Source organism: Artemia franciscana, chromosome 8 (assembly GCF_032884065.1).
Source record: "Artemia franciscana chromosome 8, ASM3288406v1, whole genome shotgun sequence".
Classification (NCBI taxonomy): Eukaryota; Metazoa; Arthropoda; class Branchiopoda; order Anostraca; family Artemiidae; genus Artemia; species Artemia franciscana.
Genome location: NC_088870.1, coordinates 20,374,894 through 20,394,991, shown reverse-complemented (window position 1 = coordinate 20,394,991; position 20,098 = coordinate 20,374,894). Strand labels below are relative to the sequence as shown.

General features: G+C 35.9%; 1 protein-coding gene across 1 annotated transcript in view; it reads right to left on the bottom strand.

The window, feature by feature from the left end:
- The window catches only part of LOC136030113 (uncharacterized), a 115,462-nt gene that overhangs the window by 68,605 nt on the left and 26,759 nt on the right, over window positions 1–20,098 (bottom strand). Inside the window, exons 3-4 of the mRNA XM_065708789.1 lie at window positions 19,211–19,363; window positions 8,748–8,833 (exon numbers count right to left, since the gene is read on the bottom strand). Coding sequence (XP_065564861.1) covers window positions 8,748–8,833; window positions 19,211–19,363 — 239 coding nt within the window. The remainder of the gene's footprint in view (window positions 1–8,747; window positions 8,834–19,210; window positions 19,364–20,098) is intronic.

Here is a 20,098-nt window from a genome sequence, read left to right as displayed (position 1 = left end):
TCATGAGTAAACATCAAAATGGCACAATTGCAAGCCAAGCTCTGAAATCAAACTAAATCTATTTTGTATTCGATGTCTCTTTCTGGTAGATGTGCTTCTGAATAGAATTTAGTGACATTTTCTTATTCCTTCCCCAGAGAATTCAAATCAACCAGATTTCCCATGGGAATAACTCAAGACATTATCCATTGTATCTAAATAAGTTTAGTTGAAATTTAACAACTTTCTTTTACGGGTACCCTGACGATTAGCATTTAGGTCAGAACAGGCATATACTCTTCAAAAACACATTTTTAGTACGTTGGGTCTTGTTCTCTTCTGAATCTGGCTGAGACCTGGCAATATCTTCTGAAAATAATTCAACGAAAAAAATTAAGGTCGGTTTTCCTCCTCTCCCCCTGATCCCTAACATAACAAAGGCTCATTTATTCCATCAATTGTGTTACTTTTAGCAAAGTTTAATCGAGATCCGAAAAATATCTAATTGTTGTCCTGATATTATCGACCTAGAGGCCCTCTTTCTCTCTCCTCATAGTTTGTATCCAATCTGGATCACGTAATTCCTATAATATTTAGCAGGTATCAAACTACGTTTTCTGGACAAGTATTTGATGCCCCTCCTACCCAAAAGATGGTATTTCGTATGAAGCCACCAAAATTAAACCTAGGACACTTATTTTTATTGTTCAACAAGGTTGACCAACCTCTTCTGTAAAATATCCCACTGTCAAAAAAACATGGACTCCCTCCCTCTTTCTATCGTCCAATAAGAATGGGCCGGGTTCTGATTCTCAGGACTAAACATCTTATATCCTATCAAGTTTATTCGGGACCAACGAAACTTCTGGTAGATGTTATGATGGCAATAGCTTAAGGACTCCCTTTTATCCGTAGAGGCTAGATAGCATCCAGAAACGATAATGCATTACTAGGACACCAGTTTTTATTTCCTGTCACGTTAGGTTAAGACAAGCTTGTAAAAAACCTTCCTCCTTTCCTGGATTTACAAGTTGAATCGTATCTGAATGTGTTTCAATCGGCTTTTTGGGCCTAAACTTTGTAGGAATACACAATATCGAAAAACTCATACGAAAGTTCCAGATCAAAATTTAAACAATCATTCCGTAGAAATCTAGAAATGATACGAAACATTCAGTCCAAGGCCACAAAATGTAAATTCGATGCTTGACACAAGTCGAACCAGCTTCTGAAGAAGCTTTCTTTCGAAGCCGAAACAAATTCGTTTTCTGCTTGTTTATACTATTCAGTAAGTGATAAAAAAAAATTCATTATTTTTCTTCCAGAAAAATAATGGAATTTCTGCAAATTCTGCATCTACATTTCATGTTTCCCATACCAAAAAGTGTCGAACTCTCTCTCTCTCTCTCTCTCTCTCTATATATATATATATATATATATATATATATATATATATATATATATATATATATATATATATATATATATATAGTCGTTGTTTTCTTTGCCAAGATCATTTTGTCCCACGGACTTCTGTTAAGTGTACATTGTATAATAAAAATTTTGCATGCAAGTTACGTGGTAATGTTAATTGTAGAACAACCAATGTAATTTACCTATTAGAATGTAATAAATGCTGCCTACAATATGTGGGGGAAACAACTAATAATATATACAAAAGATTTTCTGGACATAAGACAACAGTTAATAATGAAAAAACTAATAACTATCTAGTTCAACATTGTAATAATGGTAAATGTTCCATATCAGATATAACTGTCACAATTTTAGAAAATTTAGAATTAGAAAATTTAAATAAAGAAGAGAAGAATAATAGACTACGTAAACAGGAGGATTCCTGGATCCATACTCTTGGTACAGCTTATCCTTTTGGGCTAAATGATAGTGTAGCAAAATATGGTGACATGTCTCATGTTGTTGTTAAATGTATTGACGGTTTTATGGACCATCCTTCTTTTACGTGTCCGATCGAGAGGACATAGGAAAAATAATAGAAAAAATGAATTAGATGTACATATGCTTTCTATAGATCTATGCCAGCTACTTGAATCTAGGGGTATGATTTCTGTAATAAAATGTCTAAATAATTTATCCAAGAGGAATTTAATCAAACTTTTCTGGATTGTTAAGAATAATACAGCTCTTGATTATAATTTTAAAGTAATATGTGATACAATTTGCATTATAACTAAAACGAAATTTATTTCAAAAAAGAAAAAGTTCGATAAGATTAGTAATAAGGATAACAGATTATATTTACCTATTTACTTTACTTGTAAGCAGATTGAAGATATTAATTTACCAGAAATTTTAAATCAGCGGCATGTGAAACAGGCCCTTCCTAGCAATTTGAATTATAATGATAGTCCAGTTTTAATTTATAAATTTTCAAAAACTATTGGGCAAATTATTTTTAATTATATTTAATACTAAAAAGACTAGATAGTGATATAAATTGGAAACCGGTTTGTAATTGTAAGCAACTTGGCCCATTTGTAAATCCTACTTACAAACATGTTATAACAGGGGACTTGTCAATAATAAAGCAAGATGATCTTCAAATTATAATGAATAAAGGGGCTGATTTCCGTCTTTCTTATCATTTGAACCCATCGAGTGTTCTTGATGGCTTGGAAAATGATTTTGATTTATTTATTGATAAGTGGTGTAAGAAAGAGAATAAAAATAAAGAGAGTTTTCAAAGTTGGAAGAATTTAATTATTAGTAGAATAAGAAATAGAATATATTCTAACTTGAAAAATAGTAACACTAAATCATTATTTTATAATGCGAAGATTAAACAAGCAATTGCTAATCTAAAGAATGAATTTGTAGTTGTGCCAGTGGATAAAGCTAATAATAATTTTGCCATAATTTGTCAGAAGCTGTATTGTGATATCTTAAAAAGGGAGTTATGCACAACTAATGTTTACGAAAAGGTAAATATAGAGGATGAGAATTTAATTAAAAAGACTGAAGAAATACTTTTTAAAAATTTTAATATTAAAATAAGTGACAATGATAAAAAGTTCCCTTTCCTATATTGGACTGTAAAATTTCATAAGAATCCCCCTAAACCACGGTTTATTGCTGTAGCAGCTAAATGTCCAACCCGCATTGCTGCTACTGACCTTTCTTTAATTTTAAAGGAAATTGTAAATAAACTTAAAACCTATTGTTCTGGTATTAAAAATTTTTCGAATTTTAATCCATATTGGAGTGTTAATAATTCACTGCAGGTGATAGATTCTTTAACAATGGTTTCAGCTAAAAGAATTGAGTCTTTCAATTTTGCGACAATGTATACTAATTTATCACTTAATGTAGTGTATGATAATTTAAAAACTGTTATCAAGAAATCTTTCCTCTTATCTAGTAAAAGGTTCTTAAAAATAGGCATTTATAATAAAAAAGCTATATGGACAAATTGCTTTAATACTACAGTTAACTTGAGATGTTAAGCTTGGATATGATTTTTGAGTTATTGGAATTTGTTTTATACAATACTTATATAAGATTTGGGGGTGATTTGTACAAGCAAATTGTGGGGATTCCCAAGGGGGGAATGCCAGCCCATTTATAACTGACTTGTTTTTAAGTCAACTAGAATATAAATATATGATGGATAAGAATAATCCAATTAATTTAAAACATGCTTTGTCAAATAATAAAGATATTTAGATGATATTTTGGTCTTAAATTGTAAGGATTTCATTGATATTTCTAAAAATATATATCCATCAGAGCTTATTCTTGAGCCTAGTCATGGCGCTGGTCATGAAGATCATTTCTTAGATTTAAATATTAATATTTGTGATAATAATAAATTAAGTTTTAAAATGTATAATAAAACGGATGATTTTGATTTTGAAGTGATTAGTTTCCCATTCCCTGAAAGTAATATACACTCAAATATCACATATTCAGCGTTTTTCTCACAGTTACTTCGTTATGCAAGGATTTGTAGTAATTATATTGATTTTAAAAATAGATGTAAAATCTTAAGCCAAAAATTGATATCAAGAGGTTTTTCTGCAAATAAATTAACTTGGCAATTTAAAAAATTTAGTTTTCATTATAACGAACTTTTAAATAAATATCAAAAGAATTATCTAGAAATACTTAAAGAAATTTTCAACTAATTTCGGAGGTTCGAGAAATGTTGTCACAGCGCCATTTATTTTGAATTGTGTTTCTAATTGAGCGGATTTTCTTAAAAATTAGCCACATGGTAAAGATGAATTCTATAATTGTTTAGTTCATTCAGGTTTTTGCAATGTGTTAATATTTGTGATTTGGCAAAATTTATAATAATTAGTTTATCTATTGTTGCTAAAGGGAGGGATAAATTAACAGGATAAGCTTGTTTTGGTTTTACTTGGTTGTTTTACATTTGCTGTTTTTTTTTCTTTCCTAGGCATATATTTTGGGGGTGATACCTGACGCGGGGATGCCATGGATATTCTTTGGTAGCCACAACACTGTGCCGGGTAGAGAATTTAGAGTGGCGAAACCCCATATAGGCCAGTGTATTCTCCTGATGAGCCCTTATGTTGGGTGTTGCCTCTGAATTATTTGTCTATATTTTTTTTTCTATTGTTTGGTAAATGACGACTTATACTTATTGACGACATGACTGCCTGTCCATGGATTATTCTTTATGGTTGATAGTGTGTGGCTATGCTGTTTGACCTATGTGATTGTATGGATGAGTAGGGTTAATGCCTCATTCAAGTGCTGGTCTATATTAGTCACTAATTTAGGAAAACAGTCTTCCTTTTCTCCTTCTGTCTTTTTTTTATTTTATTTTTTGTGTTTGTGCTGTTGCATTGGTGATTTCTCTTTTCATGATATATATATATATATATATATATATATATATATATATATATATATATATATATATATATATATATATATATCTCCCTTTTTTCTTCAAAAAAAGAAAATTAGCAAAGCTTTAGGGTCACAATACTAATGTCAGCAATTGGGACAATAAACCGGAAGTCCAAATTGTCATACGTTAAATAGCCAACATCTGAGGTAAAACCACAAAATCGTCCGCAGGTTAAATTCAAAGTATGACCAAGACATTTGGTAAAAAAGTAAAATCACTAAAAATCATAATAACTAATAGCCACAGAATGACTTACAGTTTTGCCTCTACAGAACTGATAGTTTTAACTTAATATAAATACAGGTTTTCAACTAATCTTTTCTCGTTTTCGGAATTCAACGATTGGTACTTAAGCAAAAACATGGATAAACTAATGGGTCGTTAATTCCTACCTTACAAAGAAGCTGAAAAATAATTATGGATGATCAGTATTCTGAAGAGATGGTCGCAAAATCCGTAAGATAAAATAACAAAGGAATTTAGAAATACAAAATGCAAATCTATGTATTTAATAAGAGGGATATTGATGAAAAAGGAAAAAATATTCGCTTGTGGTGGCTTTACCACATCTGTAAACATAGCTTTAAACAGTAATGCCTGAGACCCACTTTTGAACAGTAAAAAATCGTTCCACTCCTGAAATTTAATAATACAGTTTATTTTAGGTTAACAGTTGCTGCTGTCAGCATTGAATATACCCTGAGAATTAGTATGTATTCCCAAAAATCTTAATTTTTAAAGTAATTTAGGAACAAATATAAAAATTTAATTTATGCGGACAAATCAAATAGCAAATCAACGAATGATAACGAGGAAAAACAAGAGCTAAGAGCTAACATGGCACTTGTGACGAGGTCGGAAGAGCCGAGAGCCATAAGCTCATATGGCATGAGCTCTAGCAAAATTCTAAGAATCAAAAGATTGACTTAAAAGGAAAATCAGAGGCTTAATGCCGGTCAGGATTTAAAATAAGAGCTCTGAGACACAAGGTCCTACTAAATATCAAAATTCATTAAGATCCGATCACCCACTCGTAAGTTAAAAATACCTCATTTTTTCTAATTTTCCCCTCCTTTCAAACCCCCCCCCCCATATGGTTGATTTTGAATTTGAAAGTTGTTTTCCAGATGGGAAAACAACTTTATCAAGTCAATTTGTGCAGGTCCCTGACATGCCTACCAGTTTTCATCTTCCTAGCACATCCAGAAGCACCAAACTCGCCAAAGGACTGCCCCCCAACTCCCCCAAAGAGAGCGGATCCAGTAAAGTTACATCAATCACGTATCTACGAGATTCGATTATTCTACCCACCAAGTTTCATCCCGATCTTGCCACTCTAAGCGTTTTCCAAGATTTCTGGTTTACCCCTCCAGCTCCCCCCAATGTCACCAGATCTCCCGATCTTCTAGAACCATTGATTGAAAGCAAAAATACAATAATCCCACATCCGTGACTTTTTCTTCCCACAAAAAATAAAAAATTTCACGTTTTCGTAGAGGTTCTCGAGTTACTCACACAGTAGGGTTCTCGGATGTACTATTCTGATGTGGTAATCTTCATTATGATGGCGTTACTTTTTGTTTCTCGAAAATCAGGTGAGTTGTTACAGGCTTGTAGCTTTAGATGAGCAACATTAAAATAAAAAATTACACATATTTGGCATCAGTAGACAAAGCTAATTCTTTTGATATATCTGTTATTATCGATATTACTTTTTTTAGAGTTTCGGTTGCTATTGGGCTGAGTCACTCTTTGCTTACAGTTTGTCACCACTAACTGTTCACGGGGCACGGTTTTGTCACGTCCTCCTCAGGCTTGTCAAAATTGAAAATATGTACCAACCAGATAATGAAAACGAACCGAAATGAAATCATTAATAAAATAAACGAAACACAACAACTAGTTTGCACCGATTCAACATAGTAGAAATTTTAGAATACACAATGGTAGCTGCTTTTCACTGTGAGCATGTCTACCAAGGAGTTGCTCATTTGGTCTATTGTTTTTCATTGAGCGTAGAGACATAAACCTGAGCACAATCTTAGAGGCAGAGCCAGAGGCACAAAGTCACGAATTATCATACTTAGAGTGCCTAACCCTTTGATGTCAACTATTGTTAAATGTTTTTGACCTCCAATAACAGTTAATATACTAAATAAATGCGCTTTGGAATTCTTGTACAGTTTGTTCCAGATTAAACGCTAATTTACGGCTAATCCTTTTTAATTACACACACACACAAAAAGAATAATTTATCAGTCCAGGAGGCAGTTTCGTAAATTTTTTCTCTATTTTTTTTTTCAACAGTGAAATGAGAGAATATCGTCTCATTAACTGGAGTTTTTTTGTTTACAGCTAAAAAATTACTCAAATGGTTTCCCCATGCTTCCCACACCTAAAACATTTTCCGACTTTATAGAGAAGCATAAAGTCATCACTTTAGGATCATCAATACAAAATGGTAAGTCATAATAAGTCGATTAAATATTGGAAGAACCAGGCAATTGTTAAATATTTCACGGGAAAAATGTGAAGGTTTATTTTTCAGATTAACCACAACAATCCATAACTGACCTAATTCAAGGCAGAAAACAATACTCTATTTTAGCTTTAATCTTCTTCAAAGGAGATTAAACTTTTTTAAGGGGGAAGGAGGCTCATTGAAAACATACAAACAAGAAAAACATTAGCGATTTGAAAAACATTGAGATATCTTGGAAATCTTGACTCAAAGACTCGTGAGTTTCTCTTATTTGAAACAATTATAAAGAAAGTAAATCACGAACATTAGGTAGACAGAATCTTTCTGTTTAGTTTACTTACTTTTTGAAGTCGTGCCCCATTTCAAAATATTCCTAAATTCGAATAAGAGAAACAAATTGGACGTACAACTACGAAAGTTTTAATGTGGCCCTTTATTTGTTTTTTTTTTCTTAACAAGTTTTCCGTAAATTATCTTTTTGTTTTATGTCTCATTTCATGTTTCAAATGGGTAAACCTTGTATTCACTGAACAGAACTGCGAAGCTTATCAGAAAACAGTAATGGCGTAATTGACCCCTGTCTGGAACATGTACTCTTAAGATTTGATTCTAGAAAGCGAGTGACTTCTAAACAGGAAATTCGATGCAAATGTAGTAATATTCGGGGAGGGGGTTACAACCCATATGCTCCCCAATAGATTTTGATATTTTCCCAATTATTTCATTGTTTTCCACGTAATTTACTTGCTTTTGGCACTTTATTCTCGTAGGTGTGCTTCGTCTGTTTAACTTCTCTGAAAATAGATTCTTGTTTTGTTTTATCTTCCCAAGTCTTCAATATGGTTTCCTTCAGGTTTGATACGTTTCCTTATTTTGACATGGGATCGGAAAAATAATAAAAATCAGAAAATTAATAAAAATTATGGCTCCCTGCTCTAACTAATCATTTCCGTCGGAAAAGAACAACTTTTTTCAATGGTCTCTTTTTAGTGCTTAGAAGGTGGCATGTGTCCATGTCGTCATATTAAAATATTGTACACACTCTGAACATGTCAAATGTAAATTTAATCAAATTAGCTAGGTTTTATAGAGATTAAATCCCTAGGTTCCGGGAGTTCAAGACTAAGATGAGCCGAAATAAAATCCTATCATAGTTCAAACTTAAAAGGGCCAGAAACCACTATCAATAAATAAATGTATTTCTAAACGAACTGAAATTAAAATAAATAACCATATCAAATTTAAAGATAGTAGATACTAATACAAATTACTGAACTAATTTTTATGAGTAGATCACAGCTGTGTTGGTCTAAGGCAGCCTGGAACTGCAATGAGATGTTAACAAGAGTACCGTAGTAGTTAGCTTACCTTACAGTCTTATCGCAGACGGAAACAGCTGCCCAAGAATTGGAAACATTTCTAATCGTTCCATGATAATGACAAAGGTCCACTTCCTAAGAAAGAAAATTAATATTTGATTTATTAGCATGGTTAAGACAATCGAACAAAGCAAATTGAAAGAACATCTGTCTTGAGTGTCTGGATTTGAGAAAAAAAAAATACAAACATCTTTTTTCCTTTCCTTGGTTTGTTTTTACTTACTAGTTGTACGTCAGACAAGAATAACAAAAAAGGATGCAAAAAATAACAGAAGCATTTTTTAATCTCTGGTAAAAAAAAAATTAATTTGCTCCTTCAAATTGCTCTTTCTACTTGTTATTTTTATGAAACAGGAAGGATTGCTTTGTAACAAATGATATGTTCAACAACATACACCTTTAAATGATAGTTTCATCAAAACAAATTTTGGCAAGGGGTTGCCGACTTTCAGAAATCACATACACCATTTGCGAATACCAATGGGAATTGTGTCATGTATGGCGGAACAACGCGGCACACGCGAAGCTCCAAGATGGATGCCATGTGGTGGAAAGCGGGCAACCCCACGAATTCAATCTGATAAAGTTTTGAAAAATACAAGAGAGATCAGAATATTGTATTTAAAACCAGACAATCACATTATTATTAGCAGTGATATATAGTCCTATTGCACCAGAAGAACGAACAATACAACTAAAACAAGTTGAAATCAAGGCTTAGATTAACTAAAATATACGTTTTTTTTATGGAAAAAGTGGCAAGTTAATCAACTAATGCAACTGTCAGAAACATTTTTCACAATTTCATTGGCTGATTACTTTCCAGTTTATCAGTGAAACGTAAAATGTGAGACGCGGCATAACGGGCGAAAGATCTTCCGTGTAAGTTATGAAAGAGACCCATAAAAAACAACGAAATGTAGACAAATTTCGTAAAAAAAAAAAGCATATTCACATACATTAATAAAAACAAGAGCTAAGACCTCATATGGCACTTGTGACGAGGTCGGAAGAACCAAAAGCTCATGTGGCATGAGCTCTAGCAAAATTTTAAGAATCAATAGATTGATTTAAAAGGAAAATCAAAGGCTTAATGCCGGTCGTGATTTAAAATAAGAGCTCCGAGACACGAGGTTCTTCTAAATATCATAATTCATCAAGATCCGATCACCCACTCGTAAGTTGAAAATACCTTGTTTTTCTAATTCTTCCTCTCCCTTCAGCCCCCAGATGGTCAAATCGGGGGGAAACGATATTATCAAGACAATTTGTGCAGGCCCCTGACACGCCTACCAATTTTCATTGTCCTAGCACGTCCAGAAGCACCGAACTATCAAAGCACTGTACCCCCGAACTCCCCCAAAGAGAGCGGATCCAGTCCAGTTACGTCAATAACGTTTCTACGACATTTGCTTATTCTACCCACCAAGTTTCATCCCGATCTTCCCACTCTAGAAATTTCCAAGATTTCCGGGTTCCCCCTCCATACCCCACCCCAATGTCACCAGATCTGGTCAGGGGATTTAAAATAAGAGCTCAGAGACATGAGTTTCTTCTAAATATCAAATTTCATTAAGATCCGGTCACCTGCTCTTAAGTAAAAAATACCCCAATTTTTCTTATTTTCGAATTAACCCTCCCCCCAACTCCCCCATAGAGAGCAGATTCAGTTCAGTAAGGTCAATCACGTATCTAACACTTGTGCTTTTCTTCCCACCAAGTTTCATCTTGATCTCTCCAATCGAAGCGTTTTCCGAGATTTGCCGTTTCCACCTTAAACTCCCCCAGTATCACCGGATACGGTCAGGATTTAAAATAAGAGCTCTGAGACGCAAGGTCCTTCTAAATATCATAATTCACTAAGATCCGATCACCCACTCGTAAGTTAAAAATACCTCATTTTTTCAATTTTCCACCTCCCTCCAGCCCCCCAGATGGTCGAATCGGTGAAACAACTGTTATCAAATCAATTTGTGTAGGTCTCTGACTCGCCTACCAATTTTCATCTTCCTAGCTCCTCCAGAAGCACCGAGCTCGCCAAAGAACTAGAAACCCCCCCCCCCCCAACTCACCCAAAGAGAGGGGATCCGTTCCAATTATGTCAATCACGTATCTAGAACTTGTGCTTATTCTTCCCATCAAGTTTCATCCCGATCTCCCCACTCTAAGCGTTTTCAAAGATTTCTGGTTTCCAAGATTCCCGTTTCCCCCTCCAACCCCCTATGTTCCCAGATCCAATTCGAATTGAAAATGGAGCGTCTGAGACACAAGATCTTTCAATATATCAAGTTTCATTAAGATCCAATCACCCATTCGCAAGATAAAGATATATCAATTTTCACGTTTTCCAAGATTTGCGGTTTCCCCCTCCAACTCCCCTCAATGTCAGCGGATCTGGTCGGATTTAGAATAAGACCTTTAAAGCATAATATCCTTCTAAATATCGAATTTCCTTAAGATCTGATCAATCGCTCGTAAGCTACAAATACCACATTTTTTCTAATTTTTCCGAATAACTCCCCCCGAATATCCCCAAAGAGAGCAGATCCAGTCCGGTTATGTCAGTCAATTATCTTGGACTCGAGCTTATTCTTCCCGCCAAGTTCCTTCCTGATCTCTCCATTCAAAGCATTTTCCAAGATTCTCCCCCCAATACACACTGAATCAATCAAAAGATTCAATAGAATCAATAGATTCTCCCTATCACGCTGGATCCAGTCGTGACTTAAAATAAGAAATCTGAGTTACGAGGTCCTTCTTAATATGAAATTTCATTAAGATCCGATCACTACTTCGTAAGTTAAAAATATGTCATTTTTTTCTAATTTTTCAGAATTAACCCTCCCCCCAACTCCCCCATAGAGAGCGTATCCGTTCTGGTTATGTCAATCACGTATCTAGGACTTGTGATTATTTTTACCACCAAGTTTCATCCGGATTCCTCCACTCTAAGCGTTTTCCAAGATTTTAGGTTTCCCCCTCCAACACCCCACAATGTCATCAGATCGGGCGGAGATTCAAAATAACAACTTTGAGATACGATATCATTCTAAATATTAAATTTCATTAAGATCTTATCACCCGTTCGTAAGTTAAAAATAATTCATTTTTTTCTAATTTTTCCGAATTAACCGCCCCCTACCCCCCCCCCCCCCCAGATGGTCGAATCATTGAGAAGGACTTTTTCTAATTTAATCTGGTCCCTGATACAACTACCAAATTTTATCGTCCTAGCTTATCTGGAAGTGCCTAAACCAGCAAAACCGGGATAGACAGAAGGACCAGCAGACATACCGACAGAATTTGCGATCGCTATATGTCACTTGGTAAATACCAAGTACCATAATAAGGTGAAAGAACGATTCGGAGACATCAAGTGAAGATATATGAAGTCCATATTCCTTCTATGAGGCTTTGTGAAAAATGTTCTCCAAGACGAATGTCTTAAGGCATCTATTCCAATCTTCCAGACCTAGACCTATATTGATTTCCACGCACGTTTCTTATACACAAGTTCCTCCAATTGACACTGTTAATCATTAATACAGATATCCCAATAGCCAACTACAATCAAACGAAAACTGATAAAGTACCCATAGCTCCGAGACACACATGACGTTTTTTACCGAGCATTTGTCTTACCAAGCTTTTTTTCACCGATAATTTCTCAGAGACGTATAGCATAGTAACGCGACGTACACACTGGGAGGTAAAAAAATCGTTAAGACACTCATGTCGACGGTAGCAATACAGCCGTCAATTGTCGCTACAATAATATAAACGAATGACAAAATAAACGATTGTTTATTTTAGCCTATGGAACTAAAATGGAACCCTATGGTGGCTTATGGAACTAAATGGAAGCATATACACCCGGCGTTTTCTTCTTCTTCTTCTTTTTTAGCACTGACGGCTGCTGATGAGAGTGTATTTGTAGAGAATATATCATAACAATCAGAATCCAGTGAAAATTCCGTGTCTTTTACAAGGCGATAATATTCTTGAGGGGTTCTATTCCTCAAAGTCACCCTGTTGCACTGTTAACAGTCACAGTTTTGGGTAGGAAAACTAGTGAGGCCACGCAAGGAAATGTTTTCCTGTTAAGGATAAAACGGAGAAAGGAACTTTCGATGGAACGGAGACGCCAAACGATCTCACAGTCATAGAACAGCTGCAACCTTTTATACCCGGCCTATCCTCGTCAGGACGTTCATCAGGAAAAACCCTCAATTCAATCCTGTCAATCCATTCATAGTTCAATCTTGCTTTCCGGGGCTATAATGAGATAAAGGTTGAGATGGCTAGAGCACGTTTTGCTGATGAAGGATGACATAATGAAAGATTGTTCTTGTCCTTATACTATCTTTGGACGAATTGTTAGTAGATGTAGGAATATATCATAGAAAAAAAGAAGTCATGAAGGAATTTCTTTTCCAAGGAAGGGGGGGAGGGCAATTGTAAAAAAAGGAAAAAAACGAGATATTTTAATTAGGAAGTGCCCAGAAATTCAAGAAAGTTCGCTTCACCATAGGGATTGGGCCCAAATTAGCCCGTGCTTTCGATCCTAAACAAATCAAGGCCTATACATAAAAAAAAAACTAAATACTATTTTTTTTAATTTGAACTCCTTTATATTAAAAAATTGCTACCTATTAGTTTTCAAAATAGCCTCTAATTTAACTACCCTTTCCCCAATGTCTGTTTGTAAGATAAATTCATAAAAAATATATGGGGGCATACAATGTTTTTTTAATACACAGGGGGTGGGCAAATTTGTTGTTTTTCCAATCATTTTCAATGAAAATTGTAAGTTTCAGATCTATTTTTCGGATCGTGGTTTCAAATATATTTATAATCTATCAGATCTATTACGATAAACTGATGTTGCGACAGTAGAATGTTTACCGTTAATGTGTACCCACTAGAGTAGCAAAGGTAAAAAAAAAACGATCAATAAAAAAAAGAAGTCAGTAAAAAACGCTCGGTAACAAACGCCAAGTGTGTCTCGGTTCTTCATTTAGAGCATGCAGAGACACCAGTGGATGGGAGATATTAAGCTCAGTTTTTGGGCTTCACTCTGAAGACAGAGTTGAAGGGAACTTCAACTCTGCTGACATCAATGTTTCTGAAATGTCATTATCACGAGTAGATTCAACGAAGTTCAGCTGCAATTCCACCTCCAGGTAGGGGGCAAGAAAATTGGGGGGGTGGGAATCTTTCAATTTGCACGCTTGCCACAAGAGGCTCGTCGGCCCTAGCTACATTTTTTGGGGAACCAGAATTCCAATCTCTATAGGAGACGGAAAGAAGAGCGGGTCCTAAATTCTTGTGATCAGGATATCTAACAGAAGAGGTTTTGATATTCCAGCCAAGCTTAAAATAAGAATTCTGGGTCACTTTTTAGAGTGCATACCTGATGTGACATCTTAGTGGGGGGGGGCCTTAAGTTGTAGTCTACCAAAACGGAGTGCCGGACCACAATCAAACTCTCTGAAAGGTAAAATCAATATTGGGCATTCAGCTCTTAAAGTGTCCAAAACTTTTAGAGCGCGTAACCTTCCACACCTCTGTACAGTTTCAATTCGGAGCCTTTCAGAAGGGTTTAATCATTAAACCGTTCTGACGGGCTGCGAGTTAAACTTTAATGGATACCAAACGCTCGAACAATTCTCAATTTCAGGCCTCTTTAGTGCCTTGTAAAACGCTTTAAAACTGTGCAAACTGAACTTGCGAAATGTACGTTTCAGAATACGGAGTTGAAAATTTGCACTGTATTTGTATAAAATTTTAGCTTATTATCAAAGTAGACACTGAGGTTTTTCACTGTGTCTACTGTATTAATTGTTTTTAGAATATTATAGATGTAGCCTGGCTTACATGACAACGAGAGGAGGTACATTTCAGAGCCGGGCTATCTAGAAATGTTTGGGTGTAATTCCTTGTAGAGGCATAAAGCCACTTGGGGGAAGAAGAAGATACCTTGGAAGGGTTAGAGGGAATAGTGTTCCTTATAGTTGCCCGATGTATGGAGAGTCGGAGGAAAACTTTGTTGCATTTTCAGGGGAAGTTTGAACAGTTAAGGGATTTAAGAAAGATTGTTTTGTAGTGGATGAGGAGATGAGCCCTGGGTGAAAATGGAAAATATATACTAGGCGATAATTTCCTTGAGGGGCGCCATTCCTCAAAGTAACCCTGTAGTTTTTGTTAGGAAAACTAGTGAAAGGTCCGCTATGAGGCCACGCAAGCAAATGTTTTCCCGTCGGGGATAGTGGGTGAAAGGAACTTCTGATGAAGCGGAGACGCCAAACGATCTCACAGTCCTGGGGCAGCTGCAACCTTTTACACCCAGCCTATCCTCGTCAGGACTTTCATCAGGGAAAGCCTCAATTCAATCCCGTTGATTTAGTCCATGGTTCAATCCCACTTCCTAGGGCTATAATAAGAGAAAGGTTGAGATGGCTAGGACACACTCTGCTGACGTTCTGCTTGGGTGAGTTTTTTTTTTTGGGGGGGGGGGATGGCCTTTTATTAATACTAAGAATCTGGAACCGTTTATCCGTGTGGGTATAACCCATCGTCAGGGTGTTATATAGAGACTTTATTTGTTTTTATTAGTGTTTTTGAATGTTTTTCTTGCTTTATTTGTTTTGATCATAAGTTTAAATTGAATCTTTTATTTGTATTGGTATATTAGTTTCTTTTTTTGTGGCCATGGCCCGGCAGTTTTTTTGTGTGTGTCAAATATCCTGCTACTACAAACATCAGAAACAGAAGAACGATAGGGAATTCTTTGTTTAAGACAGTGGAATTCCACTATCTTACAAATAGAATTCCCTATTGTTCTTCTTGTTTGTGATGTTTGTGATGGAAAGGCAGTATGGTCTTCATCACTATGAACACTGAATCAAAATGGTGCCATTTGTGCAGTACGTCAATGTCTGCACGAAAAAAGGAACGATCTATAGGACCTAAGCAGCTCCCCTGAGGAGCTCCATTTTCAACCTGAATCGATGATGAGGTGTTACTACCTACTAAGACTATTTGCTTTCTTCCAGTAAGATAAACACAGATCAAATAAACAATCATGCCCTAAACGGGAGGAAGGAAAACTTTGACTCAGGGCATTAAGACATCTGCTAGAAAAAGTGTTCAGAATCCATCCAAACGTAATGGGAAGTAAAAGCCAATGTCCTGGTTATGCCTTATGCGGATCGAAATTAAATTTGACCTAGGTGGGGGAGGAAAGGGGAGGAGTCCCGGTGTATTTGTAATCTTTATAATCTTTGTCAAGGGCTCCAACTGCTTGTCATCACGACAATTAATACAGGAGGTTGTTGGAACTAAAAAAAAAAATTGGTAGGAAGTAAGAGACAATCTCCCAATCAAGGATCAGGAACCAATCCAAACTATGCAAAAGTTTGGATGAATAGTTCCAACTATGAATAGTTGGTAAACTCTAAAAATAGGCTCCTATATTCATGTCATCAAAACAACGGTCAGAAGGGTGACAATTCAAACTGGCTCTTTTCTTGTTATTATTACTTGTATAAGAGGGTTCATCCCCTAGTCAATACATCGGTCTTTAGGCTAAAGTTTGAATTTTGTTCCAACTCTTTAAGAATGATCCTTGAATCACAAAGGCCGTTTAATTAGAATAAAAACTCGTTTGAAAGAACTAAGATACTTTAGCGTGAAGAGTGAAATATTGACTAGGGGGCGAACCCCCTCATATACGTAATAGTTTCTGTTGGTTTTAAGTTTTAATGCCGCTCCTTACTTTCAGTTGAAAAAACTAGTTTTTTTATCTGATCCTTTTTAAATAATGCTGGGAAATCTGACACCCCATAATAGAAAATTTCTTTCCCCCATGAAAACTTCCTCCGTGGAAAGATCTTCCCACGTAACCTCCAATCCCCCTCACCAGAAACGGGAGCTAAGAGCTCGTATGGCACATTTGACGAGGTCGGAAAAGCCAAGAACTCATATGGCATGTGCTCTAGCGAAATTCTAAGAATCAATAGATTGATCGAAAAATAAAATCAGAAGCTTAATGCCGGTCGGGATTTAAAATAAGCGCTCTGACACAAGAGGTCCTTCTAAATATCAAAATTCATTAAGATCCGATCACCCACTCGTAAGTTAAAACACCTTTTTTTCTAATTTTTCCTCTCCCTTCAGCTTCCCAGATAGCCGAATCGGGGAAAATGACTCAATCAACTTAATTTGTGCAGTTCCCTGACACGCCTATTAATTTTCACCGTCCTAGCACATCCAGAAGCATAGAACTCACCAAAGAACAGGACCCCCCCCCTAAATTCCTCCAAAGTGAGCAGATCCAGTTCAGTTACGTCAATCACGTATCTACGACATTTACTTATTCTACCCACGAAGTTTCATCCCGATCTCTCTGCTCTAAGCGTTTCCCAAGATTTCCGGTTTCCCCCTCCAACTCCCCCCAATGTCACCATACTTGGTTGAAATTTAAAGAAGAGCTCTGAGACATAAGTTCCTTCTAAATATAAAATTTCCTTAAGATCTGGTCATGCGTTCGTAAGTTAAAAATACCTCAATTTTTTTAATTTTTCGAATTAACACCCCCTCCCCCAAAGAGCGGATTCGGTCCAATTATGTCAATCACGTATCTAGGACTTGTGCTTATTCCTCCCACCAAGTTTCATACCCATCTCTCCACTCTAAACGTTTTCCAATATTTCCCGTTTACCCCTCCAACAACCGCCAATATAACCGGATACGGTCCGGATTAAATAAAAGCTCTGAGATACGAAATCTTTCCAAATACCAAATTCCATTAAGATCCGATCATCCGTTCGTAAGTTAAAAATACCTCATTTTTTCTAATTTCTACTAAATAATCGTTTACCTACTCCCCCCCAGATGATCGAATCGGGGAAATGACTATTTCTAATTTAATCTGATCTAGTCCCTGATACGCCTGCCAAATTTCATCGTCCTGGCGTATCTGTAAGGGCTCTAACTAGCAAAATTGGGACAGACCGTCAGAATTTGCGATCGCTATATGTCACTTGGTAAATACTAAGTGCCATAAAAATCCCCTCTGAAAACGTCTGTATACTTTCCAATAACCAATACTATATGTAAACAATGGGAAAAGTTCATGACTTGCAGCCCTTCCGCCGGGAACTGCAGGGGTTTAAGTCATCCTCAAAGACATAGTTATTAGACTTTTCGACCCTGCTGAACAAAATAGCTATCTCTAAATTTTGATCCAGAAACTTTGGGGAAAATAAGCGTGGGAGGGAGTCTAGTGGCCCTCTAACTTTTTGGGTCACTTAAAAAGAACACTAGAACTTTTAAGTTCCGTTCGAATGAGCCCTCTCCCGATCATCTTGGACCCCTTGGTCGATAAGCCCACCCCTGAAAAAAACATGCATCCGTGATCTTTCTTCTGGCAAAAAATTATAAAATTCACATTTGTTCAGATAGGAGCTTGAAATCTCTCGAGTAGGGTTCTCTGTTACACTGAATGTGATGATGTGATTTTCATTAAGATTCTATAAATTTGAAGGGGCGTTTCCCCTTTTTTCAAATATAAGGCAAATTTTCTCAGGCTCGTAACTTTTGATTGATAAGACTAAACTTGATAAAACTTATGTATTTGAAATCAGCATAAAAATCCCATTCTTTTGAAGTAGGCTATCTGATGGGCCCAAAGTTTTTAGAATTTCGGTCACTGTTGAGCCGAGTCCCTGCTCAGTTACAGTTCATTACCACAAATTGTTTGAAAATAATGTCTGTCCAGCCCCTTCTCTTCCTTAATTTAAAAAAATATATGTCTGAAAAACGTCTTTCTGGAGAAACATTTAAAAAAAATTTTGTTTTTAATTGACATAGTTTTATTATTGAAGGATACTTACAAATGTTAGTAAATTGTAAACAATTTTTCTCCTGAAAAATTTTAATATTGGATTGCAGCTGAAATTTTAGGGACAGTAAATGGAAATATGAGGAAGATCGTGAAATTTTGGAGGTCCACGAACAGGAGACACCTAATGAATATAGTCCTGCATTAAGTAGACACTGATTCACAGAAAGTTCATGTCTTTGTAGAAAGATTCCAAAAAGGATGATCCACATTTTAAAATTTTCCGATAAGAGGCCGAGTATTGGTAAGCAGAAAGCTCGCAAATTAGTTAAATTCAAATAAAATCCATTACTGTAACACAATGCAACAAAACCATTCAATATTTGTGAAGCATCAAACACTTCACGCCAATGGAAGTCGTAAATAATAAACCTAGTCTAAGTAACAAAGTTTAAGTACCTAACAACATCTCCAAATGCACTCGACATATCTTAAGATAACAAACATGTGGGAAAGGAATTTTGTGTTTTCTCATGGAAACATAAACACTTTCAAAAGAGATTAGCATAGATCATAAAAAAATAAACAATCGGATCTAGTGGTATTACCTGTTCTTTTGGTTGCCTTTTCACCAATGTTCCGTTATTCTGGTACATTTCAACAAATGTGTCTGGCAATAAATTTCTCTGGAGACGTAGATCAAGGATATGGCCCTTCTTTAATAATTCTATAGATATTCCAAGCTCTGGTTCAGCATGTTCCTAAAATTATGAGACAATTAGCATGGCCTATTCTTTACCATCCTCTGAAGGGATTTCAAGCCTCTAAGGGTTAGGAGGAAGTAATAAGCAACAAGTCACCAGTAGGATTGTTCTACGAAATAACATGACTACCAGAAGCCATCTTTCAATCTTCATAGAGAATTTCCTGCCAGATCCTTTCTAGGGAACATAAAGGATGGCTAGAATCTTTATAAACTTTTTTGGAAGATTTGGCGAGGAGAGTATAAATAAAGGATGGCTAGAATCTTTATAAATTTTTTTGGAAGATTTGGCGAGGAGAGTATAAAATATAATTGCTTTAACTATAATTGAGCGGAATCGGTCCGGTTCTGTAAATGACGAATCTAGAAGTTGCGCTTATTTTTCCCATCAAGTTTCATCCCGATTTCTCTACTCTAAGCGTTTTCCAATATTTCTGTTTTCCCCTTCATCCCCCCTCTATGTCTCTGGAACCAATCCAAATTGAAAATTGAACATCTGAGACATGAAATCTTTCTATATATCAAGTTTCATTAAGATCCGATCACCCATTCATTAGGTATAAATACGTCAATTTTCAAGATTTCCCCTCCCTCCAGCACCCCCCCCCCCCGAAATGGTTGAATCGGGGAAACGACTTTTACTAAGTCAATTTATGTAGGTTCGGCACGTCTTTTCCAAGACTTACATTTCCCCTTCCACCCCCTATGTCCGCGGATCCAATTCGAATTGAAA